Source organism: Solanum pennellii, chromosome 12 (assembly GCF_001406875.1).
Source record: "Solanum pennellii chromosome 12, SPENNV200".
Lineage (NCBI taxonomy): Eukaryota > Viridiplantae > Streptophyta > Magnoliopsida > Solanales > Solanaceae > Solanum > Solanum pennellii.
In genome coordinates this window covers 3,654,831-3,671,354 of record NC_028648.1, presented here as the reverse complement: position 1 = coordinate 3,671,354, position 16,524 = coordinate 3,654,831, and the positions used below count along the sequence as shown (strand labels likewise).

General features: G+C 31.1%; 2 protein-coding genes across 5 annotated transcripts; one reads left to right on the top strand and one right to left on the bottom strand.

Moving 5' to 3' along the window:
- Positions 1-1,842: 1,842 nt before the first annotated feature.
- LOC107005419 (eukaryotic translation initiation factor 6-2-like) lies at positions 1,843-4,626 on the top strand. 2 transcript variants are annotated; one of them, XM_015204010.2, is made up of 8 exons: positions 1,843-1,959; positions 2,126-2,164; positions 2,234-2,330; positions 2,404-2,489; positions 2,556-2,600; positions 2,695-2,825; positions 3,530-3,649; positions 4,180-4,626. In XM_015204010.2, exons 2-8 carry the CDS (start codon positions 2,155-2,157, stop codon positions 4,429-4,431), a joined length of 741 nt encoding a protein of 246 aa, XP_015059496.1. In that variant the 5' UTR covers positions 1,843-1,959; positions 2,126-2,154; the 3' UTR covers positions 4,432-4,626. The 2 variants fall into 2 exon arrangements, with proteins under 2 accessions (XP_015059496.1, XP_015059497.1); XM_015204011.2 differs by having other exon boundaries at positions 1,845-1,959; positions 3,539-3,649.
- A 2,171-nt stretch (positions 4,627-6,797) lies between these two features.
- Positions 6,798-13,339, bottom strand: LOC107005549 (probable galacturonosyltransferase 6). Of its 3 annotated transcripts, none has more exons than XM_015204174.2 (9): positions 12,316-13,339; positions 12,192-12,226; positions 11,601-11,642; positions 11,377-11,506; positions 10,930-11,003; positions 9,992-10,230; positions 8,927-9,284; positions 7,741-8,262; positions 6,798-7,419 (listed from the first exon to the last, which is right to left on the bottom strand). In XM_015204174.2, the coding sequence occupies exons 1-9, from the start codon at positions 12,425-12,427 to the stop codon at positions 7,144-7,146; spliced, it is 1,788 nt and encodes a 595-aa protein (XP_015059660.1). In that variant the 5' UTR covers positions 12,428-13,339; the 3' UTR covers positions 6,798-7,143. The 3 variants fall into 3 exon arrangements, with proteins under 3 accessions (XP_015059660.1, XP_027769090.1, XP_027769091.1); XM_027913289.1 differs by having other exon boundaries at positions 9,992-10,224; XM_027913290.1 differs by lacking the exon at positions 11,601-11,642.
- Positions 13,340-16,524: the final 3,185 nt, after the last annotated feature.

Genomic DNA, 16,524 nt, shown 5'->3' with positions numbered 1-16,524 from the left:
AATATCGAAAGGAGGAAGTAATATTAGACGGTAATGTTTGAGATCAATTTTTAGGACTATATCTTCAAAACCCTCTTTTTAGTTATAGATGCACTCAAAATTATTTAGTCATGTGAGTATGCTAGCAAAACAAAAAAGAGCAAAATAATTGAAAGTTACTTATTAAGTATACTAGCTATAAAACACAAACATAGTATAATACCAAAAATGCCTCGTAGTGAAGAATGACAGGATTGAATCCACACACACTTGATGAATAAAGAACATACGAACTTTAGAGAGAATGAGATGAGAGATCTAGAGAGAGAAAGAGAGAAACTAAAATTTCGTGGTAACACCCGTGAGTAAACTTCCACGGCGGTGGGGTATATATATATTAATAAATCAGAATATTTTTGGTTATAGAGAATAAATGGAGAATGAATAGTATAGTCTAAAATTTAGGTTAAACCGCATAAACAGTTATATATATTAATCAGGCTCCACGACCTAACAAAAAAACCATGTTAATCGGAAGTTATATGTTTATTCACATTTCTTAATAAAAAAAGTATATTTCACTTTCGGAGATGTCGTGATAAATAAATAAAAATCGCTTATTTTTTTTTATTTCTGTTAAAAGATGAATAGATATCTTTTAATTTTAGACTTTCTTCATTGATCAAAAGGTGGTCTTAACACCCATGCATCTTCTTAAATATTCTATTGATTTTTAATTTTTTTTTGTCTAATTAAAAAAAAAAGTAAAAAGTAATATGTGATATGAGAATGGTAGAATATATATATATATTTACTTTACTGGATGATTTGTGGTACTAATTTACTTTATTACTGGATGATTTTCAAAGCATAAGTAAAAATAATAATAACAACTTACTACTTCAAAATGAATATATTAGTAATTAAAAAGAAGTAGTCTACATACTTATTTGTTTAATTGGCACAAATTAATACTTACAAGGTGACACAAAAAAATCACAAGACAATAAATACTATATACCAGATAATATTAAAAGAATGAAACAAAATCATATTTTTTACACAGAAATTAGGGTTTCACAAGGACAGAGAAACTTTTACCAAGTTTTCCATATCATATATACCAGAATATACAATTAATTAATGTATTTTTGTTAAGAGATACACAAAAATAGAAAAAGAGAGGCAATCAATATTGAGGAGCTAGATAGATGTTACATTCAAAACTCAAGGAGTGTAATTGACACCTAATGCCATAACTTAGGTCTGAGTCGATCTTGCTAGACTACTTGTTAATGACGAACAATAGCCACTACACAATTAAAAAAATAAATAAATATATCTCGATTTAAAAATAAGTCATTGACCGACAAGGCCTTGTCAACGTCTCTTCAAATATTTCATATAAAACAATAATTAGCTAGCACAAAAGCTTGTTTGGACCGTCGAGGCTATTATGATGTTTAGAAAAACATAAATATTTTATGGGCCAGAGGCGGAATCAGAATTTTTAATAAGGAGATTTAAAATCTGAAGAATAGACATATAAAATAGCAAAAAAAAAAATTCGACATTTAATATATATACCTAAAAAATTATTTTAACTCTATAAAAATAATATAATTTTTCACCGAATGAACCGCTCCGCCACTGTTGTGGGCTATGAAAGTCATCATGATCTCTATAAACAAAGTTGAAAATTGTTACGTAACTAACGAATATGTCAAGCAACTATCAAGAAAGGACAACATGACCAATATCACATTTAAAAAATTTGTGTATCTAATTAAATAATTTTGAAATATATGATATAAATATTAAGTGTGATAAAATTTCATTAGTATATATATATAATAATAATAGTAAATAAAAGACACTAGTAATAAAATAGTAAATAAAAGTGTGAGGCCCAAATCTAAAGTCCAACTCTAATTATATATATTTCACCTAAACTTCCACAAAAAAGAAGGGCAAAACTCGGTAAGCGCGTGGAACCCTAATTTCTTGTTTAAAATATGATTTCTTTAACATGTTTTTGTTTTCATTCTTTACTATTATCTGTTGGAATTGTTTGATTATATGATTGTTTATTGTATGGTTCATTATGGTTTGTGTTAACATGTGTGAATGATTTTGGCTTTTACAGATCTTTCAAGCACTTAGCACTCACTTGCAATGGCTATAAGTGAGTGATTACTTCATTCATTGTCAAATTGGATGCATAGGTGATTTTTCTAATGACTTTCTATTGCAGGGCTTCAATTTGAGAATTCATGTGAAGTTGGTGTTTTTTCAAAGCTAACCAATACCTACTCTTTGGTTGCTATCGGGGCTTCTGAAAACTTCTACAGGTATGAGATTGTGATAAATTCGACCCAATGTCTTAATAGGTTATTAGCTGAGTGAAAATTTTATGTTGTGCAGCGTGTTTGAGGATGCGTTACCTGAAAATTTTCCAGTGATCAAAACTTCCATTGGAGGAACAAGGATAATTGGAAGACTCTGTGCTGGTACTTGACAAACACTCTAAACTACGGAAACTTTAACATGTTAACTGAGTCTTGATTTTTGTACAGGAAACAAAAATGGGCTTCTTTTGCCTCACACTACTACAGATCAAGGTAATACTAATATATGATGATATCATGTTGTAGATATGTGTGTAACTGGACAAGTATGCATGCATAAATAACTTTTTTCTGTTTGTGCTGGAAGAACTTTGGCACTTGAGGAATAGTCTCCCGGACAGAGTAGTGGTTCATCGCATTGAAGAGCGGTTATCTGCCCTCGGAAACTGCATTGCATGCAATGATTATGATTCTCTTGCACATGTAGATCTTGACAAGGTAAATTATCTGTTGGCTATTGGAATGCAATTTCTGTAGATCTCTATCTCGACTTTAATCACGGCAATTGTAGTATATTATTGCGTGCACATAATTCATCTGCAGTTTTTATTTTATATTAGAAAACCCAACAACTCTTTGAGTTTAAAAGTAAATCTTTGTCATGTATGATAGCATTAGTATTTTGTTTCAACGTCCAGATATGTCCAATAGGATAAGGGATGTTTACTATCTCACTGTTGGATTTTGTTTAAAGTAAGATTGCAGCACATGATGTGAGGCGTGTGTCATAGGTTGAACCCTGTCACGAACAAAAAACTTGTTATTCAAATCTTCAAGGGTAGACGGGCAGGCCCTTTATCCATCAAGTTTCAGACCATTGCCCTCGGGGTTAACACGGTTACTTAAAAGTAGAGTGTCTTTACAAGTTGTAGAACTCTACAATGTCAGCAGGGTTGTTTCTGTGCCTGCTTGTGTTATGCTTTTCTTTAGAGTTGCTATAGATTATGCTGAACTTTGTTCCAGAAGATGGTAATTTTTGTTTGTTTTTTTAACTTCTACTATATGTAGATTTACATTTATTTGTTATACGCCTATTGTTTACGTTGAAATTAGACTCCTATTATTGTTGTCATGGATCTTGACTTGTGAGTCTACTCATCTAAAAAAGATTAATACCATCACCTAAGATTGAGAGATGTTAGTTCTATCAGGAAACTGAAGAGATGATTGCTGATGTTCTTGGTGTGGAAGTTCTCCGGCATACAATAGCAGATAATATTCTTGTTGGAAGCTATTGTGTTTTCTCAAACTTGGGAGGCTTGGTAAGTATTCACTCTTAATAAAAATACAGGGTAAATGGTGAATGTGATTGAAGGCAAACTTGCTCGCATAGTGTCCAACGTATACATGTGTTAAATTAGGCATAATACATATATTGGACCCTAAACTTGGCTTCAAATTTTAACTTTGACCTCCAACTTTCATAATGCACAAACAGACACTTTAACTATCCAACTTTTAAATAAATAAACTCATGGCAAAATATATGTAGGACACCACGTAGGACAAAAAATGACATGTAGGATAACATGTAGGACATGTGTGTCTATTTGTTCAACTTTATACAAGTTTAAGTGTCTATTTGTGCACACCCAAAGTTGAAAGGCATAAATGTGATTTGAAGCCAAGTTAAAGGGCATATTTATGTATTGTGCCGTTAAATTAACATGTTATGAATAAGCAATGTTGCTGTTAATTAATCTCGATTTGTGAATTAACCATGCTAAATATATATATGGCAAGTTAAAGCTGGCGTGTTATGGGCGTGGGCGTGTTGTTTTGTTGGACTCAGGTACATCCTCATGCATCTATTGAAGAGATGACGGAGCTTGCAGATCTCCTTGGTATTCCTGTGAAGGCAGGAACTGTGAACCGCGGTAGTGAAGTGATAGCTGCTGGTATGATTGTCAACGACTGGGCAGCGTTTTGTGGGTCAGACACAACAGCAACAGAAGTGGCTGTTATCGACAACATTTTCAAGTTGCAGGGGGCTCAACCCAGTCTTAATGAGATCAGGAAATCTGTGATCGACATGTACGTTTGAGTTATTTTGTATACATACTGAGTTTTGTGTGTTAATTGATTATATGCACAGACTATGGTGAATCTTAATATATGCAGTACATTCATCCAATGAACAAAGTATGAGTCTGAGTTGCTATTAGAGTTGTAACAAGTCACAATGAAATGATCTAATGTTATTTGACTGCAGTCAATTATATTTCCAACTAAAACAAAACTTGTGCTGTATATTTTTCATTTTTATTTGAATTTGATGAAACATAAATTACTTATTTGTATAAGGATTCATATTTAAGTGTGTAAATTACTCTACTCTAATTAACTATACATGTTTTTCATTTGAAAGATAATTACTTCTTCATACCCAAGTATAATTTATGTGTGTAAATTATCATAATTAAGTAATTTAATCAGTTAATAACTTTCTTAGAAAAATGAATCTTTTTTCACCAATGCGTAAATAGTACACTTTATACATATATGTGTAAATATTGTTTTAGTATATAGTGGTATAATGTTTTCATAAATATAAACGATTTATCATTTGGCAATCAAAAATTTATATATGCATAAAATAAGTAATTACTTAAGTGTGTTCGGTACAATGAAAAATATATTTTTTTTAAAAGAAAGAATAGAATGATTTCTAGAACAATAATGAAGTTCTTACTTATTTTCTTGTAATGACAAATATTTTTTTAATAAGATTTTTATGAGTATTATAACCAAAACTTAACATTGATAAGGTAATAAAGTAACTTAATTTAGAAGTTCAAATATTGATATCAATTGTGAAAATAATCATTGTTAATGTTGTAATATATTCATAATCCAATATTTAATTTGCTTCTTATTCTTAGCGAATGAATGACACACTAATTTATTAGAATCCTAGTTTGCAAGTAGTAAAAATCAAGACTAAAAGATCATCTCACTATTATATAAAGTTCATTGTGATTTATCTTTGAGAATTTTTTTTTTAAGTGTATGATATATAATTTTATGTCAGTTTAATTTTTTGATCTCGCATATTTATTTTATTTCAAAATTTATTTCATTAATAGGTTATGTGTTTTCTCAAACTACAATTATGCATTCATTAATTTTATCATTTTTTCTAAATAATATTCTTCTTAAAAAAATTCTTACAATATCAACCTATCTGTTTTTGTCACCTTAGAATTGCAATATTTTTATTTTCTTACTTAAGTCACAATTTTTTAAAAGAAAAAATAATATTCTTTTGGAGATAATTTTTTTCTTCTTCTTAAAAATACTACTATACTATATAAGTTAATGACATTTCTAGTGACCAAATAAGTAAAATAATTATTTAATTATTGAGCCATGAAATGTTAAAGTTGGATTGCAACGTATGACAAAGAGAGATAACTGTATGAATATATTTTAATGCAATTAATACATACATAATTATTAAAATAGTGATATATTGCTAACAAATTTCTTATTTATTCATATAGTAAATAAATTCACATTAATTTAGCAAATATTTCATTGATCATGACAATCAAAATTAATTTGCATTCCTATAATCTTCTATAGTACAAAGGAGTTAAGAGATAAATCCAAATATACCTACACACATATAATAGTGCATGCAATATTAAAATCTGAATTTTCCTATAAAATATTATAAAATTATGTGGCGTTCATAAAATAAATTATTATACTTATATTAAGGAAAAAGTTGAATAACATTTTCTATAAATACTTTATGTTATAAAATAGGATGTAAGGCCCAAAAGTATGACTTGATTTGGTTTTAATGGACTTTGAGATTTGGGTCTTACATCTGAAACACTCTTATTATAACTAGGTGAAATTCTATAGGAAAAATTATGATATACTTTACTATTAATTAAGAACTTTATGTTACATATTGAAGAAAATATACTTCGATACATGTAATTTTGCTATAAAATACGCAAAAACAGGGAGAGAAGCAAGCGAGATTGAGGAGGGAGGCAAACGAGATTTGTATGTATCCCAGATACATATGAATCACACTCTATACATATACTTGTAAGTATCTTGTGTGATTCACATGTAGTTGAGATACCAAATACACGGGAGAGTGGCGAGCGAGATTTGTTATGTATCTCAACTACATATGAATTCACTTGTATAAAATGTAGATAAAAAAAAAATACTTAATTTTAACCTTATGTATCCGATATCTATGTATCTGGACATATTTGAAGGCACTAAAAACTCGTTCTCCCGCATAGGCAAATTTCACTCTTTGGAGATTGTTTTGGTGATCATAAAAGGTATAGATTGTCATGTTGATAATAGATTGACCTGTTATATGAAATTGGCATTTCATTCAACTAAATTAGTAAGTTACAATTTTTTTAAAAATAATAATATTCTCAAAGGGTGGAAGATGCATATAACAAATAATAATATAGTTTACAACAGTAGGTCTTTATCTCATTCACTAATTTGTAACAATGACATCCCAAGAATTTGAACTTTACAATGAAGAATATGGAAAGAATTAAGTAAGAATGTCAGTGGTTCCAACACTAAAAAGGGAAGCTCGATGTACTAAGTTTCTGCTATGTGCGTATCCTGTAACGATCTAGACTATGTAATGTAGTCCAACCTTGCATTTGTACAAGAGGTTGTCATTTCATAGTTTGAACCTGTAACTTCAAAGGCCACATAAAGGTGAACATAAGTGGTGCTTACACCTCCTTGGATCAAACTACTACTCATGTAAATTACATTGTTGCAGATATGGATGTTCATAGCTAACATGTCTGTTCCAATAGGACTTGTACTTTTGGATACCAATGTCTAACCATGGTTTCATAACTCCATCATAATGAATCACAGCTGCCTGCTCGATTTGTGCTCGTGTGACACCCGAGTCATACCCCAACCCGAGAAGATGCCATGTCCTGTCCAGAGCATGAGTGTGTTTGTAAAATGTCATCCAACCAAGTGGTAAACTACCAGCTTTCACTAATCGTCTCTTACTTCCCTGCATCAACGAAAATTTAACATACACCGAGTGTTTCTAGCAATGAAGATAAAAGGAGAAGAGTATAATAAAAACAACTATAAGTGTCTAATGGATTAGCCCCATGACATGGTTGTCCATTCTATCTAATATCAATCTCTTCTTCTTTTTTGTTTTTTATGACACTGGTGTCTAGTCAACTTGTGCGCACCTCGACTAACCAAGATACTGGCAGAAGGGAAGAATAATATCACCTAGAGTCAACCAAACTCATAGAACTACTAAAAAATCATTAATGGTTTCAAAAAGCAAGATTTGCAAACAACAGAGTATAACTTATACCAGCTCCAAGTACTTGTGATAGAGAGCAGTTAAGTTTCGCTTCCTCCACTCCTGCAGATCAAATACATTCATCCCATATGCCCAAGTGCATGTGTTTGCATCGAACCTTGTTGCCACCGAGGGGTCTGTGAAATTGATGAACATATCCATTCGGCGGAATGAAGGCTCACCTTCCACACAAGTCTCAACTGCACCATTCACTTTGCCCTTAATGTTGATGTGCCAAAGTCTGGTTAGATCTTTTCGCACAACCACATCATGGTCGAGGAACACAATCTTGTTCACAGAAGGAAAAATATCAGGAAGATAAAAACGTAAGTGATTCAGCGCAGAAACATATCTTGGATCGAGGCCTTTTTGTTTCTGCTGATCCTCATTGTATTTGATTGATAACAATTCAAAACCGTCTATGCTCTGGATTTGAATGGTAGCTTTTCCAGGAGGATTCATCAAGAACCACATCGACATCGCTGGCAGGTTGAGAGAATCAGTCACTATATGAAAGACAATTTTCTCTGGATCCTGCCAAGTACATAAACATTTACCTTCAATTAAGACATATATGTGATGATTTAGTTTTCAAATCCAAAATTTCAAATTAGCAGTTACTATTTGCTATGCATGTACCAAGAAAACTAGTCAAAATTTCTCTGCTTACCTTATCCCTATTGCATATAAGCTGATGAAACTGAAGTATTGCTAGCAAATAGTTTTAAAAATGTATTTGCAGATTTGAGGACGCCCGAATAATATCAACTTATTTCCTAATAGTAAGTTATCTTTGTACATGAACAAGAATTAGTCACTTTCAAAATCAGGCCAAAGATTCTTTCCTACAGCTCCGTTAAGAAAATGAAGATGAATATTGTTAACTAAACATGAAAAACAAGTGTTTTCCTCTGCAGGCCATCCATTTTGTCCAGTTGTCCTAAAATTAATGTTGGATATATCATAAAATCAAATAATCAGTATGCTTAGTCTTCAACATTCTGCTGCTTATCGAGTTTCAAGATGGCAGAAGTCAGAATCTATCTCTCGGTTAAGGGATTTGATTAGTATCTCCTTCAGAACCACCTAGATTTAGTTGCTTCTTGAACCCTTGGTGTATGAACGTAGCATTAAGGACGTAAAGCACATGGAGGAATACGTATTTGATCCCAAATGAGAAAACACACAGATCGCATACCTTAGCGGTTGAAACAGTTGAATTGACAACCACAGAACATGCCAAAACATTGTCTGAGAAAACAGCAAAGTGATAGAGATTGGGATCCTGCAGTTTGTGTTGGTTAGGAAACTCCCGCTCCTCAGGCTGCAGATCAAAATATTCTGTGGTCAACCGCATGGAAAGGCAATGAAGGCCTTTTGGTGTAGTTCTTGCAGCGAGCTGTACGAGGAAGGAAGTTCGATCCCTTTGTGATCGAAGTTGTTCTTCAGCATTATACATCATGGCACGTAGTGTATTCACCATAGCTGAGCAATCAGGGTATATTCTGCTTGCTTTCAGCAGGGTCCCATCCATGGCTTTCATCTTTTGTGTGGCCCTAGAAAACAAGCTGCTCTTAGATTATACATACAACATATTAACTATTTAAAAACAGCATTCAGTTTCCTATTTTAAACAATTATCATGAGCCTTGGCGTAACTTGTAAAGTTGTTGACATGTGACCGGGAGGTCACGGGTTCAAGCTGTGGAAACAACCTCTTGCAGAAATGCAGGGTAAGACGGCATACAAAAGACCCTTATGGTCTGGCTTTCCCTGGAGCCGCACATAGCGGGAGTATAGTGCTCTTCGTTTTGAATAACCTCAGGTCAACATCAAGTGAGTATTCTTGTCTCTTTAAAGACAGTAACAGACTTAATATGCCAGTTTTACTCTAAATAGATTATCATCTGTCTAAGAGTAGAGCAGTCTCAGTAAGTACAAACTATGTTGCTTGGACTTTCCAAAAATGTTGTTGCACCTCTGACTTATCCACCAAAATGCACTACTTTTGAAGGATCCAACACACACCTATCGACATGAGAGTCCGAGCAACATAGAGAACAGATCATAACATGACAAATCCACTACTCAGCCAAAACAGATTCTATGCTTCTGAGTAGCAACTGACACATCAGATGAGCCAGGTTCTGTAAATTGCACTGATTAAATTTTATATTTAAAAAAATGAAGAAGCATGTTATAGCCTGTTAGGTGTATTGTTGTGTGTGTGAGGGGGAGAGGTGGTAAAGAAAAATGACCTCACCTCCTTGACAAACCAGAATCTTTAGTAACGTCACCCATTGCTCGTTCTAGCTCTTTAATTCGTAGCTTTATCTCTTTCACAAAATGAGAGTTGCTATCTGGTGGTGCAAAACTCAAGTACGCTTTGGCCCTTATCACCTTATCTTTCATCTCTTTTACCTTCTCATCTAATGGCCTTCGCAGATGTGACTGTATGCTCCGACTATGTTGAACCCCTTCTGGTTTGGACTTCTCACAACCCTAGCCGAAATCAGCAGACTCCAAACTCAAAATAAGCATGTACTTGCTATGAACAATATAACATAATTGACTTTCTAGTTGCACGTGACAAAGTGAAATGTATACAGATGAAGATATCTATAAGGAAAGAAAGAATCAAACAAGTATTTTAGATCCCCGGACTGGAATACCAAATCTAACATTTTAACTTTTTGCAAATTGCTACAGGCAACCATGTTGAAAAAGTGAAAAATCGACATGGCATCCTTGATATTATCATGAACTTCAGTTAAAGCCCCTAAATTGTACATTCAAATGTTGATATTGCAACTAGAACTGAAGTTAGAAAACTCATCTCATTCTAGATCGAGAAATGACAAATATGAGAACATCTCTTATTTTCGTCACCACGCATCAACAAGATGATCACCACAGTCAAAGCAACAACTTGACAATTTAAATAGAAGGAAACGGGGAACACCATATGTCTAACTAACTCTAAAATTTACCAACAGTACATGCTACTAAATTTGAATTTCATCCATTCTGTGTAGCCAAATAGAAGTTATAGTAAGTCCATAAGTCACAAATTCTGGAGACAAATAACACGAGTGCCTCTCTTGTATAGTACTAAGCGATCAAAATCAAACAACCTCACTAGATAAGAGATTATAACCTCCTCTATCTTCAGCTACGATGACACACTATACAGAATAATACCTTTTCTCTAGATGGGGACACTTTCTGCTCAGATAGATTTCGTTGATTTTTTTCTTCTCCACCATATGAGGTCCCTGTATTCGAGAGAAGAATTAAATGCTGCACTCGTATTACAACTTGACAGCAGTGAAGGAAAGAAGAGGTAAAAGAGCCTTTAGGAGCCGTTTGGACATAGAGATTTTCTCCAAAATAATTTTTAAACATTGTTTGGTTATATATTGGAACATTTTTTTGGTTACTTTCTGAACATGAGTTTTCAAGTATGAAAAACTGGTTTTGACCTCTTTTTCAGTTGTGAATTTTTTTTTCCACTCACAAAACTTCAACTTCTTTTTCAAGTGAAATACATGTCAAACACAACATTATTTTCCAACTTCAACATCAAAGACTTTTTTTAAAGTTCCAACCAAATGTTTGTCCAAATGCCTACATAAAGCAGTATAGTACCATTGCTTTGTAATAAGTTAACATCCTCTGCTTTGTGACGCCTATCATTCTCATCCAAGCTGACTAAAGAGCCATGATCTCCATCTCTATATACAACCAGGTGTGGTCCTTTTAGGCCTTCAACTTCTTCCTAAAGAAACAACATACCAACATTAACAAACATAGGTCACGATCACGTATGACTTTCCAGGAAGTAAGCAGGCTTATCCAAAATTTTATATCACCTGTTGAACTGCACTATTCGCCTGAGCGTCTATTCTATGCTTCTGAAGACAAGAATCCGAAACCCCCAAAAATAAAAATGACAGTCAGATACTTGTTTCTCTTTGTTTAGTATGATAACACTAATAAGACAATTATGCAAAATGAAGTAGAAAAAAACAGTGTTTGGGCTAAGGAATAAATTGAAGAATTAGAAATCCCCTCCTTTGTTGTTTTCTTTTCACAGGATCAGGGAAATGAGGGAAACGTAACACGTGTTAGATTCTCCGAACATACACTACTTTTGGAAGATTCTACATGTTTTGAAGAGTCCGGGCAACATAGGGAAAGAAAATTACCTATCTCACCTTGATGTTTCCAATATATGGTGCCAAAGATAAATAAATGAACTTAACTATACAAAAGCTTTTTTTTGTTCTTCTTTCAATGATGTGGTGTCAAAGATGCATAATAAACTTAAACTATACAAAAGCTTATGTTCTTTCTTTCTTTCTTTATAAGTTGCTTGAATGAGCAGGAACAACAACAATAGTCAACAAATCTTAAGTAGAAACAATATAAAACACATTGAACTAAACAAGCCAAAAACTTACAAGAATCGATAAGTCTTCAACAAAGTCTTTAGATGCTGCACACAAATTGAATACAGAAACAATAGTCAGATTAAACTAAGACCTCGAAGATCGAAAAGTAACAATAAGAAGTAAAATATTATACCATCAGTGTTAAGGTTTTTGAGCCTAAATGAAAGCAAGAAAACAGGAGTGAATACTGAAATAGCAAGCAAACAGAGGATAGAAATCCTCGTACATCGTCGAAATAGCCTCATCAAAGCATAAAGATGAAACAAAAGCCAAAAGGGTATTGGAACATCAGACAAGATTATGCAAAAACAGATTCAGATCATTAGGATAAAAATTAAGTCTTGATAGAAAGTCAAAACAAAAAAATTAAAATGGAGTAATGATGAAATAGCCTCATGAAAAGCATAAATATAAACCAGAAGACAAAAGGATACTGGATAAATTAAACAACATATGCAAATAAACTCTTGATACAAAGTGAACAAGAAAAAATTGAAACATAAACCAAAATGGTATTAAATCACCAAACAAGATATGCAAAAAGATTCATATTATAATGATTAAAAAAAGAAAGAGTCTTGATACAAAGTGAACAAGAAAAAGAATTGATGAAACAAAAATCCAAAAGGGTATTGGATCACCAAACTAAATCAGCAAAAAACTTCATATTACAAGGATAAAAAATGAGTCTTGATACATAGTGAACTAGAAAAATTTGGAAAAATAAAATAAAATAAGCCAAAAGGGTATTGAATCACCAAACCAAAAATGCAAAAAGATTCATATTACACGGATAAAAAATGAGTCTTTAATACAAAGTGAACAAGAAAATTGGAGTCTTTAATACAAAGTGAACAAGAAAAAATTGAAAAAAAAAACTAAAAGCCAAAAGGGTATTGGATCACCAAACTAGATATGCAAAAAGATTTAGATTGTAAGGGTAAAAAAATTGAGTCTTTTCATATAAAGTGAAGAAGAAAAAACTGAAGTGAGGGGGTTTTTCATGCTTGTTTGATTTGTCATTTTTTGGGATCTATGAATATGTATTTAGTGATTTTAAAAAATGGATTTTTTAAAGAAAAGAATGCGATGAAAACGGAGAAAGATGTGGTGACATGTTCGTGAGTTCAAAGAAAAGAATGAAATTTAAGGAGGGAGAAGATTTCAACTTTTTCTTGAAATAGAATACTATACATTTATATACTCTTTGGAGCCCCCCACCCCACCCCCAACACCCCTCCCAAGTCCCAACTAGGGGGATCTAAAGAATCGGAGTGCGTACACCTAAAATCAGTTAACGGTTAAACTGATAACTAATAATCAGACCTCGAAGACCTTTCGGGTGGCCTAGTGGTTTGGACTTGTGGAGGTGTCATGTTTGAAATCTCTTGCCAGCGAAAACAAGGGGTTTATCTTCTGGATCTAGCTTGCCTTGTGCGAGTTACCTCTCTTATGTGTTTTGCGAGTTATTGTATAAGAGCGGATAGTGGCAGAGTCAGGAATTTCAATAAGGGGATTCAATATCTGTAGAAATAGACACACGAAATAGCTGAAGGGGTTCGACATCTACTATATACATAAAAAATTTACTTCAACTATATAAAATAATATAATTTTTCCACCGAATGGGAGTTTGGATGAACATTCTTGGTACAAGGTGGCTTCGCCTCTGGGAGTGAAGGTTTTACCCTGTGCGCACCCAAATGGTAACGACTACGGATTTCCTTGTCATTAAAAATATAGGAAAAATGAATAAATTTATCCCCAAATTATCGTAAATGGTATGCAGATACCCTTTGTTATACTTTAGGGACATTGAGGCCCTTGCCGTCCAAAAACTAGAGCATATACGATAGTTCAAAGATATCTTTATCTTTTTTCCCAAAAATACAATCAAATCGCTAACTATTAATAATTGATAAATATAATCAATAAATTTCAAAATTAAATCGAACTGAACCGATCAATCCACGAACTACTTCCTCCCCACCTTGCCTACCTTTCCACCTAGCCCACTAGTTGGGCAGTTTTCTTTTCTTAACTAACATAATTATGATTTCTTAATGGTAATCATAATTAGATGATCACCTTAAACAAGACTAAGTCCACTATTAGAGGACTATTTCAATGTAAATTTTATTAGTCATTTGTCTTTGTGGTGCACTTCTAAAATCATTGGTTATTAATTTATCTCAACTAACTTAGATGATATTTTCTTAATCATGTTGTAATTTATATAACTTTTGTGAGATGTCCTTGTCATTACCAATTTTTTCTTCTTAATTCATTGGTTGGAATGATAGTCAATTATTTATATTATAATTGTTACATCAATGCATCATTTAATTATTTATGTATTATTAGAAGCAATTGAGCATAATATACTTTTAAAATTTGTCTAAATATACACACATTTCTTTTTTATACATAAACAAAGGCAAGTACACATTAGTTGGAATGATAATCAATTACTTATATTAATTGTTACGTCATTTAATTATTTATGTATTTTATAATTTATAATAAGTGTAACATACTTTTAAAATTTGTCTAAATATACATATTTCTTTATACATAAACAAGATAAATTACACAATAATCGATTATAAAAGTCTTATTTAAGTAATGTCAAAATCTATAAGTTTATCACTCCAAATATATAAAACTAAGTAAATTCACAATTAATGATTATAGCAAAACTGTTTATTAGATTAACAATTATTGATGAATATTATCGATAAGAATTAGAAAATTAAGGCCAAAAAATACAAAAAAAAAATAAATACAAAAGATAAAGATAACAATAAATTTGTCTTGTTATCTTTATAAAAACACCTATAAATTATATATCTAATTAATGGAAATAATTAAGCTCCCTTTCCATATTGGTAAAAGCATTTAACATCTATATCCCAATAAATACAATATAACTACTCAACTAGAAAAGAATTAATTGATTTTTTCCTATTTTACTAAAATTAATATAACCTTTGGAAGTTTGAACAACTTTCATATTAGCTTTTTTATATTATATGTAAATTTTTCTAATTTATTAATTTTATGTACATTGATGTAAACAAAGAACAAAATAGTAAAATTGATTAATCAACTAATGATATATTAATTAGTGAGTAAAATAGATATTGTCTATCTAATGTGAAAACTTAAATTTCTACTAATATATATCAATTGGTAGACTTTTGTTTTGATGAGACATGATTTAACATTGACATAATATATAAAAAAACCTCACTAAATTTATAGTTAACAAATTAATAATTTCTTTAAGATGATATTTTTTTCTAGTTTTGATTTGAGTTAATGAAAAAAATTACATATTTCGATAAGATAATAGAATAATATATTTTCAAAAGACTTTTATATAAATATATCGTTTCATTAATATTATAAAGTAACAGTTCTTTAAAAATACAAGCATATCTAAGACAATTTAGTGAAATATGATTTTATTGTGTTTTGTTTTTTGTTAACATTTAAATCTAGTTTATCTCTAACTTTTCTTATTGCATTTAAAAATTTCGATGTTGCCATGAATGTAAATCCTTTTTAGTGCATGAGAATGATTTTGTTTGTACTCACATAATATTTTACGTATTTGATATATCATTATTGAATTTGTGATACCTTTTAAATGAGAAATTAATTTTGATTATGATTTTAATTTTTTTCTTATATTCCTCGTATAAGTTATTCTCTCGTCATCATACATTGAATGTTTTTCGTACAGATACAATGAATAATATTTCATTATTAAAAAACAATGAACATTATATTATCTCTAAAATGAATCCTTGAATTTATTTTACAATGAATCATTTAACAAAAAAAATATATTACAATGAAAATATGCATACATTATATTTATATTTAGTAAAATTATTTATTATATGAATTTGATAAATATGATACATAATTTGGTAAATATATATGACTTTGATGCATTTATTATAATTTATGTATAATATTTTTTTTATGTGAATTCAATAAATATAATACATAAGTCAGTAAGATACAATGATATTGATGTAACCAAAATTAACATTCATTGATCTGAAAACATCCTTTAAATTAATAAGTATTAAATTAATTTGAATAAATAATATGTTTACATAAAAAAATTATTTTTCATTGTCGAATGCCTTTAATATTCAACTACATTCCTAAATGTTGTGCATTAGTTATTCTAAGTTTTTTTTTTGAAATAAATGATTAAATAAATAATTTGTGTGAATAATTAAAACAATTTTGAAAGGAAATTCCTAAAATTTAGGTCAAGCATTATTATTATTATTACAGCTGTTTAATAAAGTAAGAAAAAAAT

What these genes read in the sequence shown, in the direction of transcription:
- LOC107005419 (XM_015204010.2), top strand. An exon ending in GCTTCTGAAAACTTCTACAG is followed by an intron (nt 2,331 to 2,403) that starts GTATGAGATTGT and finishes TATGTTGTGCAG; the next exon opens with CGTGTTTGAGGATGCGTTAC. An exon ending in CACATGTAGATCTTGACAAG is followed by an intron (nt 2,826 to 3,529) that starts GTAAATTATCTG and finishes GAGAGATGTTAG; the next exon opens with TTCTATCAGGAAACTGAAGA.
- LOC107005549 (XM_015204174.2), bottom strand. Translation starts at nt 12,427, where the DNA reads ATGAGGCTATTTCGACGATGTACGAGGATTTCTATCCTCTGTTTGCTT. An exon ending in TTGAAGACTTATCGATTCTT is followed by an intron (nt 11,643 to 12,191) that starts GTAAGTTTTTGG and finishes TCTTGTCTTCAG; the next exon opens with AAGCATAGAATAGACGCTCA. An exon ending in CAACTGTTTCAACCGCTAAG is followed by an intron (nt 8,263 to 8,926) that starts GTATGCGATCTG and finishes TGTACTTGGCAG; the next exon opens with GATCCAGAGAAAATTGTCTT.